Below are 13,944 nucleotides of genomic sequence, written 5' to 3' on the forward strand. Positions count from 1 at the left end.
CCATTTCCAAGGTATCACTCCTACTCTGGCTTGACTTTCCTTCCTTGACGGTCTTGACCTAATAGTTATTCAGTTCAACTTTACATTATCCATAATCCTTGCATCCATTGTTCTAATGCTTCTCACTCTTTGCCAAACTCAAGCCACAAGATTTCTCTGTTTTCACTTGGCTGCTGAATGGTGATGAAATATCCAAGTCATACCTGCTAATCATGAAGGTCTCCCAAGGCTCTGTGCTGGGCCCCTTTTCTTTTTACTCTATAGTATTTCACTTGGTGATCTCTTCAGCTCTCATGGGTTCAATTATCAGCTCTATGCAGATGGTTCCTAGATCTATATATTCATTCTTATTCTCTCTGCTGGGCTATGGTCATACATCTCCTAATGCCTCTTGAATATCTCAAATGGTATGTCCTGAATGCGTTTAAAACTCAGTATGTCCCAAATGGAACCAGCGCCTTTCCCCCAAACCCTCTCCTTTTCCTAACTTTCCTGTAGTCACCTGTCATCATCCATAAGCTTGGTGTCATCCTCTATTCTTCACATTCACTCACCCAACATACCTAGGCTGGTGACAACCAGCTCTATCTTATCTGTGCCTCCTTCTCTTCATTCCTATGACCATAAATCTAGCTCAGATCTTCATTATCTCTCACTCAGACTACTTCAGGAGCCTTCAGACTGATCTCTTTGCCTCAGATCCCTCTCTACTCTAATCCTCCACTTAGCTGCAAAGTATTTTTTTAAGTATAGATCTGACCATATTATCCTTCTGCTCACTGAGTTCCAGTGATTTCTTATTATCTCCACGATCAAATATAAAGTCCTCTGGATTGCATTTAAAGCTCTTCATAACTTGGACTCTTTGTGCATTCATCTCACCTGCTCAGCACACTCTATGACCCAGTCACACTTGCCTACTTGCAGTTTCTAGAACAATCCTCCATCTCCCATCTCCATTCATTTGTACTGGCTGTCCCCCATGTCTAGACGGCTCTGCCCCCTCACTTCTGCCTCAATTTCCTTGGCTTCCTTCAAGACTCAGCTCAAATCCCATCTTCTACAGAAGATTTTTTAGGTTCCCCCAGATGTTAATGTCTTACCTTTTCAGATTTCTTTAATTCATAAAGAATATACCTTGTTTTTACCCAGGTATTTATGTGTTGCCTCCCTATGTTCCTTGAGGGCAGAGGCTGCCTTTTGTCTTTTTTTAGTATCCCCAGTGCTTAGCATGAAGGCTAGCACAGAGTAGACATTTAATAAATGCTTGCTGACTACCTGACTCTCTTGTTCCAATCTCTGAGGAAAAAGTCAACCTTCTCCTTGCCAAGCCACCCATTTTCACAATGCCCTTATTTCCATCCCCTCTCATCTCCTCTTGGAACTTGCCTCTTCAGTAATTCTATTTCTCCTGCTCTTCTTCATGTTCTTATCTACTGGTTTCTCCTTGCCTTCTAAAGACTTGCTCAAGTCTCTCCATCTTTAAAAAATCTTGACTTGATTCTGTCACACCTTAAAGCTATTTTCTGACATCTCTCCTCCCTTTTATAGTCAAATTCCTTTAAAAACTGTCTACATTCATCGACAAACCCATCCACTTCTCAACCCCTTTCTTTCTTTTTTTTTTAAAGGCAATTGGGGTTAAGTGACTTGCCCAGGGTCATACAGCCAGTAAGTGTCAAGTGTTTGGTCTGAGGCTGGATTTGAACTCAGGTCCTGCTGACTTCAGGGCCGGTGCTCTATCCACTGAGCAACCTAGCTGCCCCATCAGCGCCTTTCAATCTCACTACTTGACTGAAACTGATTTCTAGGTTTACCAGTGAAATCTTAACAAATCCAATGACTTTTTCTCATTTTCCTTCTGGGATCATTATCCATCTCCTCCCTGTGTCCCAGCCTAATAACCAACTTGTTCTCTGAACTCGATATTTGTTCTCTCACGTATAGGATCAAAGATTGAGAGCTAGGATGGTTCTTAGAAGCTCAACAAGCCCAACCTCATTTTATAGATGAGAGCACTGCAGGACAGAGAAGTGAAGTGAATTACTCAAGGTCACATAGATACTAAGTGTCTTAGGCAAGATCTGAACCCAAGTCTTTCTGACTCCAAATCCAGAGCCCAATCCATTATACCACACTTCCTTTCACTTCAGTGCCTTTGCACAAATCTTCCCCTATGCTTGGAATGCTCTCCTTTTTTGCTTCTTAGACTCCTCAATTCCCTAAAAAGCAGGGACTATTTTTCAGTTTTTTTTTTTGTCTTTGCATTCAGTTTCCAATGCCTAGCACAGTGCAAAACATGTAGTGGGTACTTAATAAATGCTTGTTGAATTGAACTTAATTAATTTCTGTATGATTATATTGTCCAACTAGAAAAGTCAAATTATTGTAGAAATGTGGTATAAGCTAGAAAATAGCACTGGTGTTGGGTTAGGAGATCTTTATTTGGGTTCCAGAATTGTTATCCAAATTTCTATATCTATAAAATAAAGAAAATAGCTATCTTTTAACCTCTTACCGATATCATATAGGTGAGAAAATATGTTTTGAACTCTTCAGAAGCAAAAATAGTTAATGTTTAAGTCCTTCAATAAAGATGGTAACATGAAAATATTTCTAGAAATTCTAAAATAAAGAATTTTGGATAGGTTGCAAAAGAAAGAAAAACCTTGAAGAAAAAAACAGTGGAAAGCATGAAAAAATAAATGCACAATGGAATAGGAATTTCAAATAGTCCAGCAACCATAATAAAATGGTTTATTTAATAATTACTTTTTTAGCATTTAAAAATGAATATAAAAAGCTTATACATTTTTAAAAGCCCTAAGAAAGACCAGACTAAATTTTTTCCGTTGTTCCAAATTCTCTTCTGACCTTAGTTAATATATATGAATTTCTTTTTAGTGAACATTTTTTTCTCTAGGGAAGAGATAATACATTCATGTTTTCACTTTTCATTTGCATAGAAAAGCATGTGGTTGACTAGTAATTTGGTGAAATGTATATTAGAAAAACAGTTGCAGCTTCAGTGATTTTTTTGGACTACTTCATCAGTCATGTTTCTACCACATAGAACTAGCCTTAAATTTTTTCTCAAATATGTTCTTAAATATCATGGAAAGCATCATTTTCTAAATGTTCCATTTGTGAATTGTCACTGCAAGGGAGATAATATCAGCATGTTATTGGAGGCGTGAGTATCTGGCTTCAGGGTCTTTGCCTCAGAGGATTGAAAATGTCAGGGCAAATTCTTCACAGTTCCTTTATACCTTGTTTCTTCTGTAAGGGCTCCATGTCCAATGTCTGACCTACTTTTTATCCATTTCAGTCTGAGCCCTAAAGCTAAAGAAGCAGTTTCTGACATGAATCCCTTGAGGGGAAAAAACCCTCCAAACATCAGAAATGGAACAGTGAGGATGCTGTGAAGAGATATCTGGCAGTTTTAAATTACACCAACTGGGATTTCCTACACATTTATAAATGAAATGAACACCCCTGATCTGAGTCCTGGTTCACCTCCCTCACAACATGATGGGGAATTCCCACAGAGCCGGGCACATTAGAAATCTATCTAACGGATTCACATCGGCTAAATCCTGTTCCTAACTTTTCAAATTTATTGTCTTATTCACATTAACTAAATCCATTTCCTCTTCCAAAGGCACATAAAATAACTAGACTAGATGGTTTCTAAGGTCCCTTTCAGTCTCAAAGTTGCATGATTCTATAAATTCTATAATTTCATGATTGTTATTGAAAGGAGAATAAAAGCAACTACTGAGAAGCATATAGAGAAAGGGAAAGAAAGCTAAAAAATGAGTCTAAGTTGAAAATTCTGGCAACACAATTGAAAGGAAAAAGCAAAATGACTATTGGATAATGAATAAAGGATGTGTAAGATGTGTGTGTATACATGTATGTATGTATGTATACATATGTGTGTATATATATGTGTATGTGCTTAAATATATATGTTTTTATATGTGTGTGTATATCCACACATATAAACTTTGGCATAAGCCACTGCTGAATGGTGATGGTGACTCAAGCAATTGCTTTCTAAGTACCCCTAAATTCAGTTAAGCTATGACAGTATCATTTCTTTGAATAAATGGAGGGCGTTTAAATCTTTTCAATCATAATTATTCTTTATTGTACATTCCTTCATCCCTCATCTACTTAGTCTGTATTTTGTTAACTTGGATATGTTTATGCATTGCTTTGTAAGTACTCTTAAGTAATTTTCTTCCATTTGAGTCCATCTTGCCAGTCAGATGATCAGAAGTGGGTATTAGAAGACTACAAATCAGGAGACCTGGATTTTAGCCTCCTGTTAGTAAATGTATTGTGCAACCTTAGGCAAGTTGTTTAACTTCACTCTGTATCAATTTTCTCATCTATTGAAAGAAAATAATGGTATAGCCATTCTTGTAAACAATTTGGAACAATGCCTCCAATGTTACTAAACTGTGCATGCTTGTTGACCCACCAATACCACTACTGAGTCTATGTCTCAAAGAGATCAAAGAAAGAAAAAAAGATTTTTTATATGCATACATATATATGTATATGCATATGTGTATATATGTATATATATATACATATATATATACATATATATATGTTATTGTTTGTACTTCGTTCTTGAAGAGGACCATGACATTGTGGAAGTGATGCCATGACATTCGAGTGAATTGTATTAAGTGAGGGAGGGCTATGCAAAGTCACCAGCCTCACTTTCTCCCCTTCTCTCTCCTCCCTGAGCCATCTGGGTCCAATGGCCAGATATACATCAGGACTACCGGAGATGGCCCCAGATGTGGTGGGAAACCTTGGCCTTTTAAAGCTAAGGTTTTTAGCAGGTCTCAGTTTGACTGAGGCAATGCCCATTCAGTGATTAAGTCTAGGTAAAAAAAAAAATGAGGAAAAGAATGACCTTTTTAGTATAATCCAGAAAAAAATATCAAACTGGGAGGGGAAGGGGGAAGACCCTCAGGGTTTCTGGCTGAAACACAAATAATTTCTATTTACATTCACTCTGAGTCAATCAGTACATACATATATATATACACACACACAATGTGTACATGTGTATGTATATAATAATATTATATTACATATAAGTATTTAGAGCAGCTCTTTTTATTTGTTTTTTTTTGAGTGGCAAAGAACTAGAAACCAAGAGAAGGGATGAGCTCATCATTTGGGGAGTGGCTGAACAAATTATAGCATAAGAACATAATGGAATACTATTGTACTATGAGAAAGTATAAAAGAGACAATTTCAGAGAAATTTGGGAAGACCTGTATGAAGTAATATAGAATGAAGTAAGTAGAACCAGGAATGGAACCAGGAAAATGAACAATTTTGATTTGATTCACACAATGATCTGTCATGATTCCAGAGGACCAATGATGAAGAAAGCTACATACAACCTGCTAGTTGCTGATTAAGTAAACACACAGAATGAGACATATTTTTGGACATGGCCAATATGAGGATTTGTTCTGCTAAACTATATGTATTTGTTACAAGGGTTTTGTTTTTCTTCCTCTTTTTGATGGGTGGGGTTAGGGAAAATAAAAAGTAAGCATCTGATCATTGAAAAAACAAATTTAATTTTAAAAAAAGGAGTAATAAAACTTGCTTTATTTTCTTTAAACAATTAGAATCACAGATCACTGAGCATCAAAGGCAGAAGGCATCTTAGTTCAACCCACTCACTTTAGAGATGAGGAATCTGAGGGTGTGAAGCGACATGCCTAAAGAAACATAGCAAGTTAGTGGGCGGGACCAGAATTAGGCACTCTAACTCCTTGATTCCAGTGCTCATTACTTTACACCACATATGGAAAGGTTCTCTGTGAAAGTGTTTTTTAAAAACACAAAACATTATGCAAATACATGGTTCGCTCCTTGAAGGCAGTATATCCTTATGTATCTCTCTCACCTAGCACAGCAGGCATTCAAGATATATGACTAACTTACTAAGTAAATATACTGCACCTTCCACCACATAGGAAGAAAATTTCATAATTCTTCATGAATTTGACATTTTTAAGCTGCCAGCTTTCTTTTTTTTTTCTACTGTGTGAATTCTCTCAGAAGGTTATAGAAGTGTGGTCTTACCCTCATCCCTTCAAATCGAGATAAAGCTCTTAAAGGCCTCAAAGCTCTCAGTGTCCGAAGAGATTTAATGGCACCAAGCTCTGAGTAGCCCAAGGCATTTGCAGTTAAGCTAACCAAAGAGACCTATATGAAAAGAAGAAGAGGATATTCATTAATATTAGAAAGTCTTTATACAAAACAAGCTTAGTCTATGACATAAACATACTAGAAAGGAAAAGCCATAATAGGTCAATTTTTTTTCAAAAAACATTTTAGAGGGAATTCTTATTAAAAAAAAAAGAGAGAAGATTGTCATAGGGCAGATTCCTACTCTATCTTTTGCAAGCTTGTGACAAATACTTTATAATTTCACATCATCTTTGGATGATCAGAATAATTAAAAAAAGAAAGAAAGAAAAACCAAGCTAAGCACAAAAGCAATTTAATGAAACCAAAGGTTAATATGAAACACAAACATCCTAGATATAATTGCTTTATTCGTCTTAGGTTTTTCATTATGAAGTCCAAGTAGCTAAACAGAGTTAATTGATTAGATAAAAAAGAAATGGATAAAAAGAAAAATCAAGAAATTTATTTAAATTAATCAAAGATTTTGTTGTTGTTTAGTCATTTTTTAGTCATGTCCAACTTTTCATGACCTCTTCTGGGTTTTCTTGGCAAAGGTACTAGAGAGGTTTGCCATTTCCTTCTCCAGATCATTTTACAGATGAAGAAACACGCAAACAGGGTTAAGTGACTTGCCCAGGGTCACACAGCTAGTAAGAATCTGAGGTCATATTTGAACTCAGGTCCTTCTGACTCCAGGGTTAGCACTCTATTCATTGTGCCACCTAGCTGCCCAATCAAAGATTTATAAATAAACAGTTTTTTTAGTCATTCTCACAAATGACTAATTTTATAATTGACAAAATCTCTAAGTCAGCTAAAAAGAGACAATTTATTACTGCCAACAACAGGAATCACCAATCTACTTTGAAAATATGAAATGGATTAATTAAAACTACACATGGGTAAAGAAAAGCCTTATTTTATCCCAAAATTCATTTATATCACAAAAAATGGAAACAAGTTAGAGAATGGGAATAGAATTTTCAAAGATACAGCATGAATAGTTTCATAAGAAACCCACTTAATTTAAAAGTAGTCAAATGATTTATCATATAGATGAATGGTTAGAGGGCAAAACTCACTACTTTAAACAAATTATGCCATCTAAATTAGTGATTGCATATGTTTATTTGTTAGGAAATTTCTCAGCCTGGGGTCCATGAGACCCAGGGGACAATCTCATCCATCAACGGGTGGACAAGACTGGAGGGCAAATAAAGTAGCCTAAGAAAAAGGAAGACTATTTATTATCCTGCTAAGGCAGAATGCCAGAAAGAACTTTAGACTCAGACTTCTTAGAATGGACATCTATCTTATATAGCCTTTTAGGTCCATTTAGGTGCATGGGCAATCAGCAGCATTGTGCAGCATTTAAATGGACCAATGGGGTTCACTGTCCTGATAAAGATGTTGGTCTGTAAAGTTTCTATTTAATGGTACCCTTTGTGGGGTTGTATGCAGCTAAAGAAGGATGTGTGCAGTAGGACTTTGTACATTCAGCAGGTTTTGTAATTCAGTCTATAGCAGAAGAGAGAACAATTCAGTCAGGTTTAGTGCATTTAGTCTACTGAAGAATGGGGGTGTGGGTGTGGTGATTAAGTCAAACAGCACATTTCAATAACAAGGTTATTTTTCCTCCATATGTGTGTTAATAATATAGGATAATATGTGTACATATGTGTATATATATACACACACATATATATGTATATGTGTGTATACACACACACACACACACATATATGTTTTGGGGTTTTTTTGGTGGCTAAACAAATAATTTCTCCAAGGACACACGGGTTATAAGCAGAATTTAAATCTGAGTTTGTTTGTTTTTTACACCAACTTCATTGCCTATACCACAATACTTTGCTTTAAAAGAAAATGGAATTTTATTTTCCAGGCAAATAATAATTTAAATTTGGCTAACAAAATGGTGGGCTTGAATGAATGAAGAGGAATTATCTGACTTAGCATATGTCAGTTATTGTTTGTGATAGAAAGTCACCACTTGCTACTTTGAAGTACTACTTGAAGGTGCTTGAAAAGTTTGTGCACTGGAGTAGTTTAAACAGTCTCACTAAACCCTTCTTTCCACAATCTAATTGCTTTTCAAGCCCTTTCTTCAGATATATATCAAAAGGAAACCTTATCTGAAGAACTGCAATTTCTGAACTTGTGCAGTTCAAGTGCCTGACATTTAGTGTATCCAAAGGATCAAGAACAGCAGTGATTCTCAACTATGGAGAGCCTAACAAAAACAAACAGGCTCAAGTCAAACTTTGAAAGATCCTTAAATTTAATGAGTTAGATCTAAGAAGAATTTTCTAAGAATGAGGCTTAAGTACTTTAATGAAGTTGAGAAATTCCCTTACCTTGGGCAAAATCAGAGGTTAATGAGGCTAGCACAAAGTAGCTGACTTTTGCAATCAATAAATTGCTTATATGACTCTAATGTTAAAATGCTAATTCAGGGATTTGTTTATAGGATGTTTCTATCTCTAGTTCTCAAACTAAGTAGGATAAAAAGAATTGCGAATAAGGGCAACTTGAATCTAGAGATATAATATTAACATATATACATATATAATATAACATTTATCCATTTTAATTAGATATTATATAATTTATATTATTATATATTTATTATTATTTATTATATTCCTTATTCAGAAACCAAAGGCACAACTAAATTAAAAAAGCAATATAAAACAAAATTGTAACACTTTGTTTTCTTACAAATTAAATTTAAGTAAAATAAAAATATGCTCACTGCTACAAAATACATAGAAAAATTATAAATCCAGCAACTAAAATACACTCAAATCTAAACTTTAGATAACTACTTAATCAGTTATTGAATTATTAAGTTAGTTATCTAACATCATTATCTTAACTATATCTTATATATCATATAAGATATATAACTATATGTTAACTATAACTGAAGTTAGATATATAACTTAACAAGCTAGATAACTAAATTAATAAGTAAGAGAAATAGTGTTGTCAATAGGATATAAAAGACATTTCTCAAATAATAGAAACAGATAGTAGATACAAATGAAGGGGAATTAATGTGCTAAACATAATCAAACAGTGACATCATTCATTGTGAAATCAACCCAGCCTCTGATGCGTTTCTTTTTCTGGAAAAGAAAACACACAGTAGTGTTGTATTAGCTACAGAAGATCTTAATAATTCTTAATGACATTTTCATATTCAGGTAGCTTATATAGGCTTAGCTCCTTTCTTCAAGGATAAACTAGAGATCTGACAGGTTAACATATGAAGCAATTTTGAATGAGATCTTCACAATTATTTCAGATTATCTATATTACTGTTTCTCTCCACTACTGCAACTATTGAAAGGATGATTGATATTTTATGAAAAAATATGCAAATGGTTACAAAACGAGAAACTGTAGAATACTTACATCAACAATAAGAAAGTCCAGCCAGCACCAGGCATTAGTAAAATACATTTGGAAACCATACGCAACCCACTTCAGAAGCATTTCCAGAATGAAAATGTATGTGAAAACCTTGTCAGCATATTCCAACATTGTCTTAATTGTTTTTCGTTGTTCAATATATATGTCTTCAAAGGCCTACAAAAGAAAGTTTTCTATTAATTGTTTAATGACATGAATGGTTTTAGATTAAATTCTTCAGTGCTGGAGAAAATATGTAAATGTATTCTTTTGGGTAGTTAAATCATAGTATCTCCAAGAGCCTTAGGTTAGATGGCTTGGTGTTTTTCTACAACTGAGTCTCACTGTATAGTTCTTTTCCCATAAAAGCAGTTCAACCATTTTGACTAAATTGATGGGGTAGTTGAGTACTCTGTTATGGTTGGCTGGTTTCCTCAATCAGTTAGGTTGCTGTCTCAGAAGCTCTTTCTTCCTCAGGAAAGCATCTGTAAGTGAAGTCTCATCTCAGGCCACTGATCTGGAAGTTATTTCACTAATATAAGACTTCCCCCAAAGACTACAGAGCATATAAACCACGGGACACCAAAATGGAACCCCCAACTCTCCAAGGGACATGAATAAGCTAATCCAGGGCTGAACTAATGGCTGAAGGTCCTGACCCTAAATAGGGTGTGCAAAACTCACAAAATGGATGATTAGCTACATGGGTGGTGGGTAAAATGTAAGGTCTTTGATGGCAAGGACTTTCCCATTTTTGTCATAATGGCTTGTGCATAATAGTTGCTTAGCAAATATTTTTGAATTAAATTGATTTTATGATCCCAGAAACTCAGTATATTTTAACAGATAGGAAATGACTAGTTACTGATATTGGAATCATTATCAAATCAGCTCTGTGTAAACCACCAACTGTTACAGCAAAGATCAAAATCAATATCAAAATAAAATAATGAATAAAACTTTGAAGAAGAAATGGCATACACATGAGGAAGTTCTAATGAGATCTATTTGAACAACCTATTGACACTAAAAAATGGGAAATGGATAAAGGAATAGACACAGAATGTTAACATTTCCTAAGGAAGTTTAACCAATATAACCAAGGAAATTAAAAACCAAAACCAAAACCTAGAAGCTGACTGAGCCACAGAATCTTGTCAAGTAGAGACATGCCAGCCAAGGACAATGTCAATTTTGTTTATAAGTACTTGTAGGATCTTATGAAAATGGTAGAAGTTAGTTAGCAGTATTGCTTCATAAAATTTGGAGAATAGAAGAAGGGAAAAAGAAATATGTAGAGAGCTTAGTGAGAGAGAGCTAAGAAAAATCATCCTGAGCGCAGTTAATGATGAAATTGGAAAATCAGAAAAGCTCTGAAAAGCTTTTATACTGCAACAAACTATTTTCTCCATCAACTATTATGGAACCACCACGATTTAAACTAAAATCAGTCTCTAATGGACTACATGAGGGAAATGGCAGAAATGATACTTAAGAAAACCAGAGATTCCTACTAGAGGCTATACAATTTTCACTGCACAACTCTTAGGGTATCTGAAAGAAGGAAGAACATGAAATAGTTGGTGGGGGGGGGGGAAATTTCAAATCATATTATTACCAGGAAAGGATGACTAAGAGAATAATAATAACTATCAAACCAAATGTCTTCTTTCCTACCTTTATAAAATTTTAATGAGAATAAATTACACATGCTTTGAGAATATCCTGGATGAGGCTTGAGATTTTCAAAAATGATATTCTACAACAGACCATATTTTTAGAGTCACAAAACTGACAAAAAGATATAAAGAATATAAGGTTTCACTGTGCTCATTAACTGCAGACAAATCAAAAACATTAGGTAGAACAAAGCACTGCTTTAGGGGCTCCCTTCAACAAGGTATCTCTCAAGTATATGACAAAATCATACAAGATCAACAATCTGATTATCTATATCAAGGCAGACATAAAACAAGACCACATATGCTCATCAAAGATGAGCCTTAGAGGATGTCTTAATTCAGAGTCCAAATGGAATGTTTTCCCTCTAGATGGTGAGGTCCTCCAAGTGTACCACTTCGTGGATGCTATTGTGTTGGTTGTCCTTAGTTCTGGACTACTGCTGAGCCTCTTGAATAAGAAGCATAACTACTCAAAAGATTTTGGTTGAACTCTCCAGAAAGGAAAGACCAAATAGATGAAGAATGCCTATTGTCTAACCTAGAATATTCAGTTAAGTGGCTAATTGGTTGAAATGGTTCATATATTCATATATATATATTCATATACATACATGGCATATATATGGCAAATATTATGCATGGATAGTGAGCAGGACTCAGAATTAAATAGGAGCAAAGAGGGATGAATTTACACAGAGCTTTTAATGATCTAAAATCTTTCATTGAAATAATAGTCTTTCTTTTTTAATAATGCTATTGTTCTAGTGATTCTGTCTGGATAGGAATCATGGAATTCCACAATGTCTGAATAACTAAAATTCAGTATTACCTGAAGGGTAATGGAGAGATACACTGTGGGTGTAGGTAGGAAATTAACACACAATCAACCAAGAATTTTGCAAGAGAAGTGGCACAAAGGATGTTATCAGAGAAGTATGATTAGGAAATAAGATAGGCTGGTTCTGTCGGTAGAGAAAGGGATAAGACATACCTAGCCCATGTATTCCATTAGTATGCATGCAATAGCAAGAGAAATAGATGTCCCCAAGCACATTAAATGGATGCCTACGCAGGATTTATGTGAGGACATGAACAGAACATATCTGTCTAGGAGGTACACTCTTATATGGACCTGTATACTAGCACATAGCAGCCTCCCTTCCTTTTACAATAACTACACTCTGGAGTCTTCTGTGGCAGAAGAGAATTCTCCAGTTCTCCACAGAGGCCAAGCGACATAATTAGGATCTCAGAACTTAGAGCTGGAGGAGATCATCGGCTTTAGAACCTTTGTTTCACAGAAGAGGAAACAGGAATCTGAATAGTGAACTGGTCAGAAAGTTCAGAGTGATGCCTGTTCCTCAGTTTCCCTTTGTTTGTTGGTCTACTTGGTCTTCATTATTTCCCTTTATTCTTTTGCTTGTCCTATCTGGGGTGTGTCGTATATTAAGAAGGCATATCCTTGTGAAGAAATCCAGGTACCAAAAGATGGTGAGGAGAACATTTGTGAGAACAGCAAATGAGAGAGAAACAGGTGTTTTATCATCAGAATACATGACAGTCCACTTGGACAGAAAGAAAAAATACAGCAGATAATGAATTTGGGAAACACATTAGAAGCCTGGGGTAGAGGCACGATATATTTGTGATGGGGGAACTTCAATGATCTAAATATCTGATGCTTTATCAAAAACAGATCAAGTAATAACTTCTTTCTTAGCCTTAGGAATAAATCTATTCTTGGAGAGGTGGAGAAAGCAGTAAGGTAGGGCAGGAATTCTATTATTATCTGATTATTATCAATATGGAGGAATAGGTTGCTGAGAAGGAAATGGAAATTTTGGGAGGAAAGTGACTACTTTCATCTCGAGTTTGTTATAGAGGACATATATTTGTACTTCTATGCTTGATATATCTTCTAAATACCTTTGAAAAAGTTAATTGATGTTAACTGGTTGAGTTGGGGTTGCTAGTCAGTGATGGCTAACAGTGAGAGCTCTAGCTGATATTAGAGAAAGACATCCCAACCCTATAGGCACCACTAGAGTCCTGAGGGTGGTGATATAGCCAGTATTACTCTGGAAAAGTGAGGCCAGAGTACTCATTTCAAATATATGCACAGAAGATAGAAACAAGGGTTGGTAATGGAGGATGACTTTAAAAGTATTAATATTATTGCAAGAATAGTGTCAGGAGTGCTCATGAGGAAAGCTAAGATTTTTGTTTTTGTTTTTTTTTTTAATTTCAGCTATAATGGGGAAAAGAAGAGATTCAAAACTTTAGAACTGTTGCTCAGACTGGATAGGATGATGATAACTGACAACAGAAAAAAGATAGATCTGCTAATTTCTTACTATACTTTTTTTTCTCTACCAAGAAATGACATTTGGGCTAGAAAAATTGCTAATAAGGAATTAAAACCCAGGATAAATAAGAAGACACTAAGAGTGCATTTAGCTGCCCTTCCTTCATCAGGTCCAGCTGAACTATATCCTCAGGTCCTGAGAGAACTGGAGGATGGGATTGCTGAGTTGCGGTCTGTGATATCAGGATGATTGTGGAGACTGGGAGAAGAACTAGAGGGAGCAAATG

At 35.4% G+C, this 13,944-nt stretch overlaps 1 protein-coding gene across 1 annotated transcript in view; it reads right to left on the reverse strand.

The window, feature by feature from the left end:
* The window catches only part of SCN2A (sodium voltage-gated channel alpha subunit 2), a 118,172-nt gene that overhangs the window by 17,704 nt on the left and 86,524 nt on the right, over positions 1–13,944 (reverse strand). Inside the window, exons 20-21 of the mRNA XM_027865947.1 lie at positions 9,674–9,847; positions 6,131–6,253 (exon numbers count right to left, since the gene is read on the reverse strand). Coding sequence (XP_027721748.1) covers positions 6,131–6,253; positions 9,674–9,847 — 297 coding nt within the window. The remainder of the gene's footprint in view (positions 1–6,130; positions 6,254–9,673; positions 9,848–13,944) is intronic.

The sequence above is a fragment of the Vombatus ursinus genome, unplaced genomic scaffold (genome assembly GCF_900497805.2).
Source record: "Vombatus ursinus unplaced genomic scaffold, bare-nosed wombat genome assembly UNPS02014779.1, whole genome shotgun sequence".
NCBI classification, from domain to species: domain Eukaryota; kingdom Metazoa; phylum Chordata; class Mammalia; order Diprotodontia; family Vombatidae; genus Vombatus; species Vombatus ursinus.